This window comes from Schistocerca cancellata, chromosome 11 (assembly GCF_023864275.1).
Source record: "Schistocerca cancellata isolate TAMUIC-IGC-003103 chromosome 11, iqSchCanc2.1, whole genome shotgun sequence".
In the NCBI taxonomy this organism is placed as follows: Eukaryota; Metazoa; Arthropoda; class Insecta; order Orthoptera; family Acrididae; genus Schistocerca; species Schistocerca cancellata.
The window spans coordinates 171019527-171040792 of record NC_064636.1 but is presented as its reverse complement, the minus strand read 5'-3'; the positions used below and the strand labels follow the sequence as shown (position 1 = coordinate 171040792).

General features: G+C 45.2%; 1 protein-coding gene across 1 annotated transcript in view; it reads left to right on the top strand.

Annotated features, from left to right (window-relative positions):
• LOC126108935 (ankyrin repeat domain-containing protein 65-like) overlaps positions 1-7501 on the top strand; it is a 52901-nt gene extending 45400 nt beyond the window's left edge. The window contains exon 3 of the mRNA XM_049914304.1: positions 7035-7501. Coding sequence (XP_049770261.1) covers positions 7035-7479 — 445 coding nt within the window. The 3' untranslated portion in view covers positions 7480-7501. The remainder of the gene's footprint in view (positions 1-7034) is intronic.
• Positions 7502-21266: the final 13765 nt, after the last annotated feature.

Genomic DNA, 21266 nt, shown 5'->3' with positions numbered 1-21266 from the left:
CCCACTGCAGCGTGTAGTGGCAGCTCCAGTATCGGATAGCCCGCGTGCTGCTGGTCGTGGCTGCTACCTGGGACCGCTGTTGGCCCACTGCAGCGTGTAGTGGCAGCTCCAGTATCGGATAGCCCGCGTGCTGCTGGTCGTGGCTGCTACCTGGGACCGCTGTTGGCCCACTGCAGCGTGTAGTGGCAGCTCCAGTATCGGATAGCCCGCGTGCTGCTGGTCGTGGCTGCTACCTGGGACCGCTGTTGGCCCACTGCAGCGTGTAGTGGCAGCTCCAGTATCGGATAGCCCGCGTGCTGCTGGTCGTGGCTGCTACCTGGGACCGCTGTTGGCCCACTGCAGCGTGTAGTGGCAGCTCCAGTATCGGATAGCCCGCGTGCTGCTGGTCGTGGCTGCTACCTGGGACCGCTGTTGGCCCACTGCAGCGTGTAGTGGCAGCTCCAGTATCGGATAGCCCGCGTGCTGCTGGTCGTGGCTGCTACCTGGGACCGCTGTTGGCCCACTGCAGCGTGTAGTGGCAGCTCCAGTATCGGATAGCCCGCGTGCTGCTGGTCGTGGCTGCTACCTGGGACCGCTGTTGGCCCACTGCAGCGTGTAGTGGCAGCTCCAGTATCGGATAGCCCGCGTGCTGCTGGTCGTGGCTGCTACCTGGGACCGCTGTTGGCCCACTGCAGCGTGTAGTGGCAGCTCCAGTATCGGATAGCCCGCGTGCTGCTGGTCGTGGCTGCTACCTGGGACCGCTGTTGGCCCACTGCAGCGTGTAGTGGCAGCTCCAGTATCGGATAGCCCGCGTGCTGCTGGTCGTGGCTGCTACCTGGGACCGCTGTTGGCCCACTGCAGCGTGTAGTGGCAGCTCCAGTATCGGATAGCCCGCGTGCTGCTGGTCGTGGCTGCTACCTGGGACCGCTGTTGGCCCACTGCAGCGTGTAGTGGCAGCTCCAGTATCGGATAGCCCGCGTGCTGCTGGTCGTGGCTGCTACCTGGGACCGCTGTTGGCCCACTGCAGCGTGTAGTGGCAGCTCCAGTATCGGATAGCCCGCGTGCTGCTGGTCGTGGCTGCTACCTGGGACCGCTGTTGGCCCACTGCAGCGTGTAGTGGCAGCTCCAGTATCGGATAGCCCGCGTGCTGCTGGTCGTGGCTGCTACCTGGGACCGCTGTTGGCCCACTGCAGCGTGTAGTGGCAGCTCCAGTATCGGATAGCCCGCGTGCTGCTGGTCGTGGCTGCTACCTGGGACCGCTGTTGGCCCACTGCAGCGTGTAGTGGCAGCTCCAGTATCGGATAGCCCGCGTGCTGCTGGTCGTGGCTGCTACCTGGGACCGCTGTTGGCCCACTGCAGCGTGTAGTGGCAGCTCCAGTATCGGATAGCCCGCGTGCTGCTGGTCGTGGCTGCTACCTGGGACCGCTGTTGGCCCACTGCAGCGTGTAGTGGCAGCTCCAGTATCGGATAGCCCGCGTGCTGCTGGTCGTGGCTGCTACCTGGGACCGCTGTTGGCCCACTGCAGCGTGTAGCGGCAGCTCCAGTATCGGATAGCTTCAGGACAGACTGCACGGTTGTAGAGACGTCATCACAGAAACCATTTTAATATAAATGGGTTGGGTACAAGTACTCAGTCAAGCTGAGCATGTTTGACCTTTAGAAAGTACGTTAAGCACTTCAGAAGCTCCCAGAGTGGAAGGTTTGTCACACATGCTGCTTGAGTAAACATACGAGGTTAACATAGCAACATTTCGATGGCTTTGCTATATTTCGTAAAGTACCGCTGTTGCAATAACCTTCATAAATTTCCACTTCTATGCCCAAGAACTGTTGGTCTGCTAAAAGATCTTAAATACTCTTATGTTAATCTGTGTATTATCTTCAATAACTTGGACCAATGATATATGGGGCTCATTGTCCAAAGGTTGCTCGCCTCTACAGTGTCAAGATAGTTTCTTCAGTATGATGGTATGTCTATGGTCTCATAAAATCTGCAGACAAATTTCAAAAGTTGTTTGGCTGCCACCTTCCACAATCATTATAGAAAATAATTGAAACCCTCAGCTGCCGACAGGTGTTGTTAACATACCTCGGTGGGAATCGTCACTTCAGTGTGCGCGAGTAATGAGTGGATGGGCAAATATGTTAGGTACATAACGTATGTAGATTGTGGACAGTTGGGAATGTGGGTCTCACAGCAATCGTGCAAGAGAGGAGTCCCTGCAGTCGCGCTTTTCATGTGTCCTTCGTGGCTCAGAGCATCTGCCATGTAAGCAGGAGATCCCAGGTTCGAGCCTCAGTCGGGACACATTTTCAGCTGTTCCCATCGAGCTATATTAAAACAACCTCTCGGCAGCTGACTGTTTGTTATTTATTTATTTATTCTAGAGAAGCTGCACTGTAATCAATGGTGTCCGTTCTTTAGAGAGCAGTTACTACCTTCATATTATAGAAAATCCCGACGAGTGTTATCTAACCATCCCGCTTTTTTCATGCACAAATACTCCAAAGCCTTCTTAAAATCTGAGTAATACTGAATCCCCTTTCTTTTACAATTAGACTGCCATTTCTTTTTTCATGTCTTCAAATTGCTCCTCCCTCTCAAGAGGTCTTCAGTGTATCCCATCCCAACTTTCTTGCATTTAATGGTGGTATCTCTTTAGAGTTCTCGATGTTGACACAGTGTTAGATTTCATTGACTGTTAGACTATTGTATATGCTGAATTTCTTTCCTATGGACATCGCTTAAGGTTCTTCTAGTTCTTCCTGCAGCCGTTTTGCTTTACCTTCCCATTCTTTAGTGGCCTCTATTTCTGTACTTCTATCTTTATCTGCTTCCTGTTGACGAAGATTTCTTGAAGTTTCCTTTCCTGTACCTGCATTTGTTAGAAAAGTCCATTCCCATTCAACTGATCTTAGAACTGTAATATTCGTTACTGCATTATCTACAGCGTCATGGAACTGCAAACTGGAATTGTATTCCTCAGTACTTCAGTATCTAGTTGATTACATATCGATTCCTGCTGATGGTTGTGTTCAGCATCATCATAGTCATCGTCATAGCTAAATTGTGATTTGAGTTTACATCTGGTTTTCTTTGCATATGCTTTACAGTTCAATATCTGATTTCAGAAGCCCCATTCTGTCATGACATGTTGTTGTTGTTGTTATGGTCTTCAGTCCTGAGACTGGTTTGATGCAGCTCTCCATGCTACTCTATCCTGTGCAAGCTTCTTCATCTCCCAGTATCTACTGCAACCTACATCCTTCTGAATCTGCTTAGTGTATTCATCTCTTGGCCTCCCTCTACGATTTTTACCCTCCACACTGCCCTCCAATGCTAAATTTGTGATCCCTTGATGCCTCAAAACATGTCCTACCAACCGATGCCTTCTTCTAGTCAAGTTGTGCCACAAACTTCTCTTCTCCCCAATCCTATTCAAAACCTCCTCATTAGTTACGTGATCAACCCACCTTATCTTCAGCATTCTTCTGTAGCACCACATTTCGAAAGCTTCTATTCTCTTCTTGTCCAAACTAGTTATCGTCCATGTTTCACTTCCATACATGGCTACACTCCATACAAATACTTTCAGAAACGACTTCCTGACACTTAAATCTATACTCCATGTTAACAAATTCCTCTTCTTGAGAAACGCTTTCCTTGCCATTGCCAGTCTACATTTTATATCCTCTCTACTTCGACCATCATCGGTTATTTTACTCCCTAAATAGCAAAACTCCTTTACTACTTTAAGTGTCTCATTTCCTAATCTAATTCCCTCAGCATCACCCGACTTAATTTGACTACATTCCATTACCCTCGTTTTGCTTTTTGTTGATGTTCATCTTATATCCTCCCTTCAAGACACTGTCCATTCCGTTCAACTGCTCTTCCAAGTCCTTTGCTGTCTCTGACAGAATTACAATGTCATCGGCGAACCTCAAGTTTTTACTTCTTCTCCATGAACTTTAATACCTACTCCGAATTTTTCTTTTGTTTCCTTTACTGCTTGCTCAATATACAGATTGAATAACATCGGGGAGAGGCTACAACCCTGTCTTACTCCTTTCCCAACCACTGCTTCCCTTTCATGCCCCTCGACTCTTATAACTGCCATCTGGTTTCTGTACAAACTGTAAATAGCCTTTCGCTCCCTGTATTTTACCCCTGCCATCTTCAGAATTTGAAAGAGAGTATTCCAGTTAACATTGTCAAAAGCTTTCTCTAAGTCTACAAATGCTAGAAATGTAGGTTTGCCTTTTCTTAATCTTTCTTCTAAGATAAGTCGTAAGGTCAGTATTGCCTCACGTGTTCCAACATTTCTACGGAATCCAAACTGATCTTCCCCGAGGTCGGCTTCTACCAGTTTTTCCATTCGTCTGTAAAGAATTCGCGTTAGTATTTTGCAGCTGTGACTTATTAAACTGATAGTTCGGTAATTTTCACATCTGTCAACACCTGCTTTCTTTGGGATTGGAATTATTGTATTTTTCTTGAAGTCTGAGGGTATTTCGCCTGTCTCATACATCGTGCTCACCAGATGGTAGTTTTTTCATGACTGGCTCTCCCGAGGCCATCAGTAGTTCAAATGGAATGTTGTCTACTCCCGGGGCCTTGTTTCGACTCACGTCTTTCAGTGCTCTGTCAAACTCTTCACGCAGTATCGTATCTCCCATTTCGTCTTCATCTACATCCTCTTCCATTTCCATAATATTGTCCTCAAGTACATCGCCCTTGTATAAACCCTCTATATACTCCTTCCACCTTTCTGCCTTCCCTTCTTTGCTTAGAACTGGGTTGCCATCTGAGCTCTTGATATTCATACAAGTGGTTCTCTTCTCTCCAAAGGCCTCTTTAATTTTCCTGTAGGCAGTATCTATCTTACCCCTAGTGAGACAAGCCTCTACATCCTTACATTTGTCCTCTAGCCATCCCTGCTTAGCCATTTTGCACTTCCTGGCGATATCATTTTTGAGACGTTTGTATTCCTTTTTGCCTGCTTCATTTACTGCATTTTTATATTTTCTCCTTTCATCAATTAAATTCAATATTTCTTCTGTTACCCAAGGATTTCTATTAGCCCTCGTCTTTTTACCTACTTGATCCTCTGCTGCCTTCACTACTTCATCCCTCAGAGCTACCCATTCTTCTTCTACTGTATTTCTTTCCCCCATTCCTGTCAATTGTTCCCTTATGCTCTCCCTGAAACTCTCTACAACCTCTGGTTCTTTCAGTTTATCCAGGTCCCATCTCCTTAAATTCCCACCTTTTTGCAGTTTCTTCAGTTTCGATCTGCAGTTCATAACCAATAGATTGTGGTCAGAATCCACATCTGCCCCAGGAAATGTCTTACAATTTAAAACCTGGTTCCTAAATCTCTGTCTTACCATTATATAATCTATCTGATACCTTTTAGAATCTCCAGGATTCTTCCAGGTATACAACCTTCTTTTATGATTCTTGAACCAAGTGTTGGCTATGATTAAGTTATGCTCTGTGCAAAATTCTACAAGGCGGCTTCCTCTTTCATTCCTTCCCCCCAATCCATATTCACCTACTATGTTTCCTTCTCTCCCTTTTCCTACTGACGAATTCCAGTCACCCATGACTATTAAATTTTCGTCTCCCTTCACTACCTGAATAATTTCCTTTATCTCGTCATACATTTCATCTATTTCTTCATCATCTGCAGAGGTAGTTGGCATATAAACTTGTACTACTGTAGTAGGCATGGCCTTTGTGTCTATCTTGGCCACAATAATGCTTCACTATGCTGTTTGTAGTAGCTTACCCGCATTCCTATTTTTTTATTCATTGTTAAACCTACTCCTGCATTACCCCTATTTCATTTTGTATTTATAACCCTGTAATCACCTGACCAAGTCTTGTTCCTCCTGCCACCGAACTTCACTAATTCCCACTGTATCTAACTTTAACCTATCCATTTCCCTTTTTAAATTTTCTAACCTACCTGCCCGATTAAGGGATCTGACATTCCACGCTCCGATCCGTAGAACGCCAGTTTTCTTTCTCCTGATAACGACGTCCTCCTGAGTAGTCCCCGCCCGGAGATCCGAATGGGGGACTATTTTACCTCCGGAATATTTTACCCAAGAGGACGCCATCATCATTTAATCATACAGTAGAGCTGCATGTCCTCGGGAAAAATTACGGCTGTAGTTTCCCCTTGCTTTCAGCCGTTCGCAGTACCAGCACAGCAAGGCCGTTTTGGTTAATGTTACAAGGCCAGATCAGTCAATCATCCAGACTGTTGCCCCTGCAACTACTGAAAAGGCTGCTGCCCCTCTTCAGGGACCACATGTTTGTCTGGCCTCTCAACAGATACCCCTCCGTTGTGGTTGCACCTACGGTACGGCCATCTGTATCGCTGAGGCACGCAAGCCTCCCCACCAACGGCAAGGTCCATGGTTCATGGGAGGTGTCATGACATAACGCAGCTGAAATCTTCCTCGACTCCAGGCCTTTCCTGCATACACCTCTCTTATCAGCCAAAACCACTGAGGCACAGAAGTGCTCATACGAACGTCATAGCTTGTGTAGACTTAAAGCAACTCTACCATCCAGAACATGAGTTAGAAAGGAGCATGGGGTCCCTTGCACAGGGAGTGGTGTGGAGAGGACCGGCTGCTAGGTGGTTGTGTGTGTGAAACCAACTTTCACTATTTGGTGACACTGTATCACGCAATTTGCAAATGACTGGACTGAACTGAGAGATATGGTATTTGCTGCAAGAAGCATCCTCAGGTAACAGGAACTGCCTTGCATGATTCAACGTGAAAATAAATATGGCAAGTTAATTTCTTGAGTGACTGAATAAGCAATTTTTAATGGATAGTTGAATGAAGAATCTGACAAGGGGATGCAACAATCTCTGTAGCTTAATGTACACAGTTCCACTCTCTTTTTGTATCGTATCATATCAGGTTTGTTGCTGGACGGATATGCACTGAGAAGTTTGTTTTGTTGTATGATCGCTTTCTCTGTCAGGTATGTGTGCTTGCATAAGTGTAATAATTTGTTTTTTGTACAGCAACCTTTCCAGAGAGGAGGGCCGCAGGAGGCTAATGGACGCAGCTGAGGATTGGGACATGGAGGAGATCATGGCGCTGGTGGCTGCAGGGGCCGACGTAAGGGCTCGGGACGAGTGCGAGAGCACAGCTCTCCACAGGGCAGCGGAGAGCGGACACGTGGAGGCGGTGAAGTGCCTGCTGGAGGCTGGGGCAGAGGTCGACGCCAGGGACTGCAGACAGGTCACACCCCTGCACTTGGCTGCGTACGAGGGCAACACACCTGTGGTGCGGCTGCTGCTTGGGGCCTCAGCTGACCCCAACGCTAGAGATCTTGAAGGGAGGACGCCACTGCACGAGGCAGCAAGAGGGCCATGTAGACACTGCAACTGCACTGATTGGGCAAACAGTGGGGACAGGGGTCCAAAGGGAGACAATCCCCTTGAGTATCGCCAGACAGGAGAATAGAGCAGATATGCTGACATGAAATCAGTGCAACAAATGACTGTGGAAGAAATTTCTTTACACTTTTGATACGATTTTAATAAAGAATGCAAAATTTTGATCCTGCAGTCTCTTATTTGGACCTATCTCCAGTAATATTCCAGGAAAACTCAAGGAAAGATAGATATGAGTGCATTAACAAAAAGGCTGCAAGCAGTCGCTTGCTTTAATCATAAATATATTTGAGAGACAAATATTATTGTCTTTACATACAGAGAAATACTATCTTCTCGACAACTTCCAAATTTAATTGTGAAATTAATGACTAAACTCATGACACTTTTGTTGTCTACATCTGCACTCACTTTCAGAACTCACATTAACAAATTAACTAATTCAATAAAATTAAACCTTGAATTGCTGGGTACCGATTTAATACCACAGAAAATAAAAACGGTGAATAGTTCAGGCATATAGGGACAGTGGCGTATATAAGTTTACAAATCTGACAATGTTTTATTCATCCTTTTGTAACGACCACCTGATAGCTCTTATAAAAAAAAATTACAATCGCAGATCACAAAAATGGATGGTTCTTGATTGGCAAAGAATTCATTGGGGTGAAAACTATACAGATTGTCTCCTGAATTAATCCTTTTGACAATGCAGCCTTTGTTCACACGAATACACTGGGAGGTCAAATTCTATTCAAATGGAATTAACTACGACCAAGTATATCACAAACTGTGGTCCACTGGAGAACAGGGAGTGTAATATCATTCAACAACCCTACACTGTTGCAGCAGATCTTCACCCTCTCACCTTGATTCACGTGGCAGCAGAGTACAGCACGCTGTCGGCGAGGAGCGGCGCGCTGCAGCAGGTGAAGCGTTCTGATGCATCCACGAAAATTTGCAAACTATGTGGACTCGTGTTCTGATTATTAGAAAGAAGAAAACTTCCCCATCAGGGCCGTGAAACCCCGGCAGATTTCAGTGTGAGGTGCCTCCATTCGCTGGTCTGGCCAAACCAATTAGAATCGGAGGCACGATGGTGTGTGCTGGAATTGTCAAACATCAGGCAACCATCTCAAGACTTAAAAGTTCAACTTCGTGACACCCGATATGCCAGAGATTATATGCAGTTAAACTGTCAGTAAAGTTGGAAATTGCCACTGGCTCTTAGTCCACCACAATTTGTAGACCACATGTCACCGACTAGGTAAAGACTCCCACTAGGGGATGACAAGATGAAGACTCTCTATCACTTTCCACCACGCCTCGGTACTAAGACTGTGGTTGCCCGGGATACTGCCTGCATTGAGGCTGATCCCTCACCTGTGGTAGAGTGGGAGGTCGTCTCAAGGTGTGGCAGGGGGCGAAAGACATTCCGGAGGGCTGAACGGAAGGCCTCTCCAGTTTGTCTGACGAACCGGTTTCAGGCTCTGTCTCAGGCTGATACTGATCTTCAGCCTGACATGGCTGCTTGTCCTGTTCCAGAGGTTGCCCCTCAGTCTGCAAGATCCAGGCAGTCGCAGAGGGTGGGCTTACTGGTAGTTGGGAGCTCCAACGTCAGGCGCGTAATGGGGCCCCTTAGGGATATGGCAGCAAGGGAGGGGAAGAAAACCAAAGTGCACTCCGTGTGCATACCGGGGGGAGTCATTCCAGATGTGGAAAGGGTCCTTCTGGATGCCATGAAGGGTACAGGGTGCACCCATCTGCAGGTGGTCGCTCATGTCGGCACCAATGATGTGTGTCGCTATGGATCAGAGGAAATCCTCTCTGGCTTCTGGCGGCTATCTGATTCGGTGAAGACTGCCAGTCTCGCTAGCGGGATGAAAGCAGAGCTCACCATCTGCAGCATCGTCGACAGGACTGACTGCGGACCTTTGGTACAGAGCCGAGTGGAGGGTCTGAATCAGAGGTTGAGACGGTTCTGCGACCATGTGGGCTGCAGATTCCTCGACTTGCGCCATAGGGTGGTGGGGTTTCGGGTTCCGCTGGATAGGTCAGGAGTCCACTACACGCAACAAGCGGCTACACGGGTAGCAGGGGTTGTGTGGCGTTGGCTGGGCGGTTTTTTAGGTTAGATGGCCTCGGGCAAGTGCAGAAAGGGCAACAGCCTCAACGGGTGCGGGGCAAAGTCAGGACATGCGGGGACCAAGCAGCAATCGGTATTGTAATTGTAAACTGTCGAAGCTGCGTTGGTAAAGTACCGGAACTTCAAGCGCTGATAGAAAGCACCGAAGCTGAAATCGTTATAGGTACAGAAAGCTGACTGAAGCCAGAGATAAATTCTGCCGAAATTTTTACAAAGGCACAGACGGTGTTTAGAAAGGATAGATTGCATACAACCGGTGGTGGAGTGTTCGTCGCTGTTAGTAGTAGTTTATCCTGTAGTGAAGTAGAAGTGGATAGTTCCTGTGAATTATTATGGGTGGAGGTTACACTCAACAACCGAGCTAGGTTAATAATTGGCTCCTTTAACCGACCCCCCGACTCAGCAGCATTAGTGGCAGAACAACTGAGAGAAAATTTGGAATACATTTCACATAAATTTTCTCAGCATGTTATGGTCTTAGGTGGAGATTTCAATTTACCAGATATAGACTGGGACACTCAGATGTTTAGGACGGGTGGTAGGGACAGAGCATCGAGTGACATTATACTGAGTGCACTATCCGAAAATTACCTCGAGCAATTAAACAGAGAACCGACTCGTGGAGATAGCATCTTGGACCTACTGATAACAAACAGACCCGAACTTTTCGACTCTGTAAGTGCAGAACAGGGAATCAGTGATCATAAGGCCGTTGCAGCATCCCTGAATATGGAAGTTAATAGGAATATAAAAAAAGGGAGGAGGTTTATCTGTTTAGCAAGAGTAATAGAAGGCAGATTTCAGACTACCTAACAGATCAAAACGAAAATTTCTGTTCCGACACTGACAATGTTGAGTGTTTATGGAAAAAGTTCAAGGCAATCGTAAAATGCGTTTTAGACAGGTACGTGCCGAGCAAAACTGTGAGGGACGGGAAAAACCCACCGTGGTACAACAACAAAGTTAGGAAACTACTGCGAAAGCAAAGAGAGCTTCACTCCAAGTTTAAATGCAGCCAAAACCTCTCAGACAAACAGAAGCTAAACGATGTCAAAGTTAGTGTAAGGAGGGCTATGCGTGAAGCGTTCAGTGAATTCGAAAGTAAAATACTAGGTACCGACTTGACAGAAAATCCTAGGAAGTTCTGGCCTTACGTTAAATCAGTAAGTGGCTCGAAACATCATGTCCAGACACTCCGGGATGATGATGGCATTGAAACAGAGGATGACAAGCGTAAAGCTGAAATACTAAACACCTTTTTCCGAAGCTGTTTCACAGAGGAAGACCGCACTGCAGTTCCTTCTCTAAATCCTCGCACCAACGAAAAAATGGCTGACATTGAAATAAGTGTCCAAGGAATAGAAAAGCAACTGGAATCACTCAACAGAGGAAAGTCCACTCGACCTGACGGGATACCAATTCGATTCTACACAGAGTACGCGAAAGAACTTGCCCCCCTTCTAACAGCCGTGTACCGCAAGTCTCTAGAGGAACAGAAGGTTCCAAATGATTGGAAAAGAGCACAGGTAGTCCCAGTCTTCAAGAAGGGTCGTCGAGCAGATGCACAAAACTATAGACCTATCTCTCTGACGTCGATCTGTTGTAGAATTTTAGAACATGTCTTTTGCTCGAGTATCATGTCGTTTTTGGAAACTCAGAATCTACTATGTAGGAATCAACATGGATTCCGGAAACAGCGATCGTGTGAAACCCAACTCGCTTTATTTGTTCACGAGACCCAGAAAATATTAGATATAGGCTCCCAGGTAGATGCCATTTTCCTTGACTTCCGGAAGGCGTTCGATACAGATCCGCACTGTCGCCTGATAAACAAAGTAAGAGCCTACGGAATATCAGACCAGCTGTGTGGCTGGATTGAAGAGTTTTTAGCAAACAGAACACAGCATGTTGTTCTCAATGGAGAGACATCTACAGACGTTAAAGTAACCTCTGGCGTGCCACAGGGGAGTGTTATGGGACCATTGCTTTTCACAATATATATAAATGACCTAGTAGATAGTATCGGAAGTTCCATGCGGCTTTTCGCGGATGATGCTGTAGTATACAGAGAAGTTGCAGCATTAGAAAATTGTAGCGAAATGCAGGAAGATCTGCAGCGGATAGGCACTTGGTGCAGGGAGTGGCAACTGACCCTTAACATAGACAGATGTAATGTATTACGAATACATAGAAAGAAGGATCCTTTATTGTATGATTATATGATAGCGGAACAAACACTGGTAGCAGTTACTTCTGTAAAATATCTGGGAGTATGCGTGCGGAACGATTTGAAGTGGAATGATCATATAAAATTAATTGTTGGTAAGGCGGGTACCAGGTTGAGATTCATTGGGAGAGTCCTTAGAAAATGTAGTCCATCAAGAAAGGAGGTGGCTTACAAAACACTCGTTCGACCTATACTTGAGTATTGCTCATCAGTGTGGGATCCGTACCAGATCGGGTTGACGGAGGAGATAGAGAAGATCCAAAGAAGAGCGGCGCGTTTCGTCACAGGGTTATTTGGTAACCGTGATAGCATTACGGAGATGTTTAGCAAACTCAAGTGGCAGACTCTGCAAGAGAGGCGCTCTGCATCGCGGTGTAGCTTGCTCGCCAGGTTTCGAGAGGGTGCGATTCTGGATGAGGTATCGAATATATTGCTTCCCCCTACTTATACCTCCCGAGGAGATCACGAATGTAAAATTAGAGAGATTAGAGCGCACACAGAGGCTTTCAGACAGTCGTTCTTCCCGCGAACCATACGCGACTGGAACAGGAAAGGGAGATAATGACAGTGGCACGTAAAGTGCCCTCCGCCACACACCGTTGGGTGGCTTGCGGAGTATAAATGTAGAATGTAGATGTAGATGTACAAGAGCCGAATCAGCAAAAAACAGCCTTCAGCTGTACAAACCAACAGAACTTTCCTCTGCTCACTAAATCCCGCCTCTTGACTGTTCTGTGGACCTGGTAGCAATTGAGACCCAGCACAGGGTTGCTGCGCTGGGGAGTGAGTCACTGCTTTGGATATTGAGAGAGGAGCTAATCAGCAACTGTCTCTTGTCTGAAAAAAATTTTAGACTAAGGTGGTGTCATTCTCACAGTAAGTATGGCTGTGTTTTGACATAGTCTACCTAGATGGGATGACAGCCTTTTATGGAGAGATGTAGTCTTTCCAGGCTGACAGCCTTTTATGGAGAGATGTAGTCTTTCCAGGCTGACCATTTCGTTTCTGAAAGAAGGCTGTTAAGCTTCCTAGACGGTCATGCCCATGAAACATTTTTGCCGCTCACTAAAAGAAGCTGCCGACTTCCTGGCATCAGGCAAGCTTACGGACTTGCATCCACTAAACATAGGCACCACCCACAGTCTATATCGTCCCGGCTCCAAATGCGAGAATGCTTGGAGTTTGCTAACCATCCCACTATTTGCCCAAAAGCTTGGATTACTTTAGTCTCTATTAAATGGTTTCCTTCACCCACTTTTTGCCAACTGCCTTCCTTCACAATGGACTGCCGCATGGCCCAGATGACATGTTTTGCGAACTGCCGCTCTCCTGCTCTGATCCTAAGCGGAAAGAGGGGAGTGCCACTGCCTGAAACCCCATTCTGGGTACAATAATCCAGAGCGCTGCTTCCCAGTATCACTTGCACAGCTAGGATACAGCATATATGGCCCACAATCCATCTTTCTCCCTATTCTCTCTACAGGGTACATATGGTGCTTTGTGTGTGGCTTTATTGAAGAGAGGTGAAATGGAGATGAAGAAATCGACACTTCAACTGGGTATTGAGAATGATATGCCACACCATGACAGCTTTGCCGACGAAAAACAAAAACACACCCTGTGTTGACACCTCACTCACTCACTCACACTCACTCACACTCACTCACACTCACTCACACTCACTCACACTCACACTCACTCACACTCACTCACACTCACTCACACTCACTCACACTCACTCACACTCACTCACACTCACTCACACTCACTCACACTCACTCACACTCACTCACACTCACTCACACTCACTCACACTCACTCACACTCACTCACACTCACTCACACTCACTCACACTCACTCACACTCACTCACACTCACTCACACTCACTCACACTCACTCACACTCACTCACACTCACTCACACTCACTCACACTCACTCACACTCACTCACACTCACTCACACTCACTCACACTCACTCACACTCACTCACACTCACTCACACTCACTCACACTCACTCACACTCACTCACACTCACTCACACTCACTCACACTCACTCACACTCACTCACACTCACTCACACTCACTCACACTCACTCACACTCACTCACACTCACTCACACTCACTCACACTCACTCACACTCACTCACACTCACTCACACTCACTCACACTCACTCACACTCACTCACACTCACTCACACTCACTCACACTCACTCACACTCACTCACACTCACTCACACTCACTCACACTCACTCACACTCACTCACACTCACTCACACTCACTCACACTCACTCACACTCACTCACACTCACTCACACTCACTCACACTCACTCACACTCACTCACACTCACTCACACTCACTCACTCACACTCACTCACACTCACTCACACTCACTCACACTCACTCACACTCACTCACACTCACTCACTCACACTCACTCACACTCACTCACACTCACTCACTCACACTCACTCACACTCACTCACACTCACTCACACTCACTCACACTCACTCACTCACACTCACTCACACTCACTCACACTCACTCACACTCACTCACACTCACTCACACTCACTCACACTCACTCACACTCACTCACACTCACTCACACTCACTCACACTCACTCACACTCACTCACTCACACTCACTCACACTCACTCACACTCACTCACACTCACTCACACTCACTCACACTCACTCACACTCACTCACACTCACTCACACTCACTCACACTCACTCACACTCACTCACACTCACTCACACTCACTCACACTCACTCACACTCACTCACACTCACTCACACTCACTCACACTCTCACTCACTCACTCACTCACTCACTCACTCACTCACTCACTCACTCACTCACTCACTCACTCACTCACTCACTCACTCACTCACTCACTCACTCACTCACTCACTCACTCACTCACTCACTCACTCACTCACTCACTCACTCACTCACTCACTCACTCACTCACTCTGCTGCATACCTGCAAATTTGTGATTTTCTGGGTGTCAGAATTCTTCCTGTCGACCCTCAGGTCTTAGAAATAGTCCCCTGACTATAAATACAATGATTTAATGTTTAAAAGGTCATGCAGACACCTAACCCATTCACAACGAAACTGTCAGACATCACCTTTTTCCCTAACCCCTACACAGTATCATTGAGCATCCTCTGCCTCAGATACTTTGTTACCCCAGCCAAAGCATTTAGTGATTCAATCTTCCATATAGACAACTACTTCACAAATCCTGTCCAAGCATTCAGTAAAACATTCTTTTCATACCACAGGATAAATTGTGTTAACACAAAATAAACGAAATTAAAATGACATGTGTAACATAGTGAGACTTTGCACCAATGACAGACAGGTCGTTTGATTATTAGTGTATTTCTTGTGTGATGTTTCGTCAATTTTATATTTAGTGACCTCCTACCCTGGTACACGTCTTTAACCTAATAAAATACAGCACAGCGCACAAAAATAAGAATTAAATCAAACATGTCTCCTCTTGCTCCTTTCTCAAGGGCGTGTAGGAAGTCCTAAAATTAACTTTAACATTAGTGTAGTGCTGTGTTTGACTAAAGAGGTGTGTAAGAGGTTGGATGTGACAGGTATAGTGGGAGAGTTTATGCTAATAGAAATGTTAGCCCATTTACTCAGTGATAGCAGCATGGTGGGGCAGAACCTGTCACTAGTCTATGGCAGCAACAGGTAGGCATCTGGACTATCACAGAAGAGAGTTGGGCAGCAGATGACAACTACCCTTGAGTCTTTCAGCAGCAGTTGTCAGTGTCGTGGCAAGTGCTCAGACAATATCGCTCTGTCTGGCGCTCTCCAGCAGCCCCCCTCTCTTTTCGGGTCCCTCGAGACCCTGGTGAGACAGTGGTAGCCCCCAGGTGGTCGCGTGAAGTCAGGGGGGCCAGCTTCTGTTACCTGTCGGCTGCAGGCGAGGCACCCCTGCGGATTTCCTCCCCATGCTCCCCCCCCCCCCAATTGGAATTTGCGAAAGGAATGGGCAGGATTCTGTCTGCGCCTCTGCCGTCCTTGAGCTGCCTCAGCGTCATCACATTCGCCAGTTACTTGCCCTATCGCCTAGGGTAGGAGACGAGTCACCTGTAGCTCACAGCTGCCGATGTGGCTCTGCAGTGACGTCACAATAGTTGGCCTCTCGCCTGGGGACGTCGCCTCTGTTGTGACGTCAACCTGGCAGTTGCACCCGAGATCTCAGCAAGACACCACGAGCCCTGCCAGCATTGAGATATGGGCGCCTGCACTTTCCCAAGCCACGTCCAGCCGTGGTCTGGTGCTCGAGCGTCATATGTGACTCTGCAGTCCTCCGCACAATCCTTAGTACACGTTTTAGTGCCATGTTTCACAATGAATTTTTACAAAAGCGCATACATAGAAAACCATAACAGATATATGAACTGATAGTCATTAAACTTTAAAATATTATTAATGTGAAAAAGTGCCTTACTGATTTCTTCCATTAAATTAATGTACAAAACATTATAATGAATCTCTTATCATAAAACCATAATCTAGTCATGTTCTAGTTGTCAAGCTGTGTTTGTTCTTTGTCATTATGTTAGTTCCCCAATATCACTTGGACATCCCAATGCGCTAAGCCGGCACAGCCTGCACATTCATACTTACAGCACTCTCCCAGCATGCAGAACTTACTGATAATTATTCTACTCATTACCAAGTTCAGCTACCTCTAATACTTTCTACTTTCTACTTTATGCTGTGGACTTTGATCTACTCATGCCAACTTGTTGGGTGGTGACGCTGATGTGGATATTTGGCGCAGAACCTGTGCTGAATACTGCTCACCACCAATTGAACACCCTTCTGTGCTGTCATCATAGATCAGAAATTGGGATGAATTCATCTTTCTGTCTGAAACTGACCAGTAACTCTTAAAATTAGACATACTGATATCAATAAACAGCTGCTGTAATGACACAAAAATACCAAGCCCTTTTAATAATTTTTAGTGCAAAATGATTTATATCTTTAGTTTTCATCTGGTCCCATTCATTTCCTTCCTATCCATCCAAAAACGCACTACCATGACTACCATTCCACATAGGCCACGCAATACAAAACTTTACCGATGACGCACCTCTGCTGCTGGCGATCCACAATCGAATTATCTCAAGGCAAACATCAATCGACAAGCGATAACCAGAATCGAAAAGTACCACCAGCAAAAAATACCGCAATGTAGCCTGTCTGGTGATAACCCTGATCGAACCAAAGTGAGAAAGAAACCATACTCTAACGTCAACACGCCTCTGGTGTGGACAATCCATCTCCATCTCGCAAGATACCGCCACCAGTATTGGTGGCACGATCCTAATCACGCCAGGATCCCCTGTTGAATAACAAATTTCCGTAGCACCACTACCACTACCACTTCCTTGTTCCGAATGGTGGAACAGATCTTGCATACGCCCAACCAGAAATGCACACATAAACGGAAGAAACCAAACAATTACTACATTCCAAGATAAATTCTGAGAAGAATTGTCTCCAGGACTTGTGCAAATATCTCTGAACCAAGAAATGCAATTTTAACGTTGTTGCAACACAAACCTTTGCTGTGGAGAGACAAGCAATGTTCAAGTGTTGAACCAACCAGTTTTGTGATAAACCAGACATGTTTCCAACAAGAAACCGGCACATACTTATCCATGAAGTAATTGTCTATCAGTGAGACGTGAAAGGATACCGGGTAAGTCAAATATTTGCGGTAAACCATCAAAGGGAAAATGCTGATCCGGGTTCGCTCCGGAAAGTCAATTACCGTTCGAATCATGTCATTGGGCTGCCTATTTTTTTTAACACGTTCACTGGTGCCATTCTTGTGACTCCGTGTGGCAGCTCATTCATTACATCCTGGAAATCCTGTAAGAAGGAATCCCAGGAGCCGTGGCTTTCAGTACAGTAGATGCGACAGAGGTTACTGAGGCGTTTCACTATTCTCTCCGCTGGCCACAATTTGGGATGTGGTACGGATGCATAGATGGGTGTTCTTCTGTGCCGTCTCAACATGGCCTTCCAATTGTTTGAGCTACACTGGGGTCCTCTTTCGCAGATGATTCTGTTCAGATGTTCTACTTGTGACGAGAGATCTTTGAAAAAAGCTTTGCTCAAGGTTTGTGCGGTAACCTCCTTCAGTGGCGTTAGAGTGACGTACTTAGACGTTAGCTCCATGACAACTAGTATTTAGCAGTAACTTGTGTGTGGGAGAGGTCTGACGAGATCTGTGGAGGCCATATGCTTTAATTCTGCCAGAATGATAGGGTACTATGGCGTCTGCTCTGTGTTTCGATTTCTGACATGTCTTAAACACAGCTAGTACTCTCTTTATCCTCCTTTCGATATCTTTAAAATAGTGCAGTGTGCATAGCTTCAAAATTCTCTATGGGCTACACATACAGTTATATGAACTATATGCCCATAATCTCCTCATGTAAAAAGTCATAAACCAAACAAACCAACTGGAGAAAAATAGAGATCGTGATCTAAGATATGCCTAGTAGTCTGACAACGTTGTAAAGGTGAGACTGGTGTACCACCTCTCAAGGCACCGTATGTTTCAAGGAAAAAATGTAATAAATTTTTAGGCTACGCTTCGCATAAGTCGATATAAGCTGGACAAATACCCATAAACTGAAACTATTTCATACTGTCATACATCATGCTAGGTCAAACTACTGTAAGTTTCACAATATCCAGATTATTGCGACACGACCTCTCTGGTTAGGATTTTAAGCTTTGAGCTGACTGAATTTACTTCTGCACCTACAGAAAGATGACGTAATAGATACTGTGTTAAGGGAACCTGGAACCTAAAAATGATGCAATTTTGGGTTTTAAATTTATTGTGAAATAAAATACTACAGATCTTCCTCTTTAAATGACATATTAATCTTATCTGTAGCTCAACTCCAAGTATTTAAAATATTATTTTCAATATGTGCTGTAGAGGGCATGTCGCGACATTGAATTTCCGTGGATACATGTTCATTGAAAACATCGTTTTTCAAAATTTCCGGTCTTTCCAAAGACTTTATATTATGTTGGCAACACGATTTGATAGGCAATTGTTTTGTCTGCGTATTGTAGTCTTTGGATACTGTTGTTTACATTGAGCATTTGGTGGTTATTGCACGATTTGTGTTGCATTTCTATTGCGTAACTGGAACTTATCAAATATGCCTCGATTTAGTAACAGAGTTTACAAGAGGAAGAAGCCTCCTCCGAGGTACACTAGTGGAACTGTGACAATTTCTCCGACCTTGGGAAATGATTCCGAAAATAGTGAGGTTATTCATGAAGGGAAATCTACTCCTGTCTCTAGCACAAGCAAGAAGTTGCATGGATCAACTGAAAAATGCTGCAGTTTATTGGAGAAGTGTAGTGAGGATAATGTGAATGAGATAATTAACATTTCATTGCTCTCAAAGGTGACTGAGAGTTCAGTACTGTGTAAGGAATGTTGCAAATTGAGTATGTCAGTAAATGTCAAGCGACACAAAGGACTTGGAGGAGAAATCTGTCTCCATTGTACTAGTTGTCATTACAGTGTTTCATTTTGGTACTCAGAATATGTCGAAATAGTCCAAGGTGAAACTGATAGTGAGAAAAGCAAGTACTATTGTGTAAATATTAGATGTGTCAAATGTTTTGTGGTGTAATGAATCTACCACCACCACCAGCGAAATTCTCAAAATATAACTCGGTTGTTGGATCCTGTGTTGAAGATATTGCCCAAGAATCCATGAAAGAAGCAGTGGAGGAGGCTGTGGCGGTGAATGAAGAAATTCCAGATGTTCAGAATCCTCGGGACCTGACTCTCACACTAGATGGTACGTGGCAGAAGTGCGGGCACACTTCACATAATGGGGTAATAACGGCAACAAGTGCTGATACTACAAAAGTTATAGATGTTGTAATTAAATCCAAGCGCTGTAGGTGTCCTAAAAGAGTGAAGGATGAGCATGTAGAAAACTGTCGAAGGAATTACAGTGGGTCTAGTGCGGCCATGGAAGTTGCCGGTATGAAAGACATTTTCAGTCGCTCTCTTCTGTGGTACAAGGTTCCTGGGTGATGGTGATTCGAAGTCTTTTGCTGCTGTATCTGAGCTGAAACCTTACGGAAATGATGCTACCATTACTAAACAGGAGTGCATAGGTCACGTTCAGAAACGTATCGTAACAAGGTTGTGTCGACGGAAGACCACAATGAAAGGCCAAGTACTCAGTGATGGAAAACCCTTGGGTGGAGCTAAAAGATTGACAGACGAGGTAATCAACAGATTTCAGAGAAGCTATGGACTGGAAATAAGACAAAATACTCAGTGTTGATGCAATGGAAAAGACTGTAATGGCACTTTACTACCACACCTTATCGACTGATGAGGAACCACTACATGGACTATGCCCACAGGGAACCAGTTCCTGGTGCAAGTACAACAAATATCAGGGATCTGAACGTGTATACAAGCATCATCACAGTCTACCAGAAACTGTCATGAAGGCTATAAAACTAATTTTCAGAGATCTTTCTGCAACCAAACTTTTGAAGAAATGTCTCCATGGACGTACACAAAATCAAAATGGGAGTGTGAATAATGTAATTTGGACCAGAATCCCAAAAAATGTGATTGTGGAAATTCATACTCTCCATTTTGGAGTATATGATGCCATTGCTACGTACAACAAAGGTAACATTATAAAGTGCAATGTGCTGCAGAAGTTGGATGTGATGCCCGGAAAGTACATGGTGAGTGAAATGATGTCGATAGACAATGAGAGGAAATGGGATGCTGAAAGGAAAGAAAAGAAGCGTGAGAGGTAAGCCAGACAAATAATGAAAGGTGTGAAAATAAGGCTAGATGGGGAGATGTCTAGTGACAGTGATAACACCTCTTACGGTGCTGGACTCCACAAAAATGTTAGTGAAACTTTGAAACTCGTTTTCCACAAGTTCACTTTTTTGCCATATAAGGAACATTTTCTGCTGAACTATTAGAGATAAAGACTTAAAATTTTCAAGGAATGTACACAGTGCCTTTTTGTGATACATAATTGATAACAGATTCTATTTCAAAGATACTATGCCAAAAATGTCAATTATTTTCAGTAACAAAATAATTATCTTCCCAAAAAACACCAATAAATTAGAATCCATATGGTACATGGTATTAAATATATGTAATATTATACTGTAAAAGTTTCATCATTTTGGTGTTAATAGTTCATAAGAATATGTGCCTTACATTTAACATTGGAGGTATAGGACGTTCTGGGTCCCCTTAAGTGACAAATACTGGCACATCATTGTGCTTCTTGTATGGAATGCTATTATCAGTTCTCGTTTAAGTGAAGAGAAGTAAAGTACAATCTAGAAATCGTATGATTCCCTGACAGCTGTGACTGGACTGATGCAA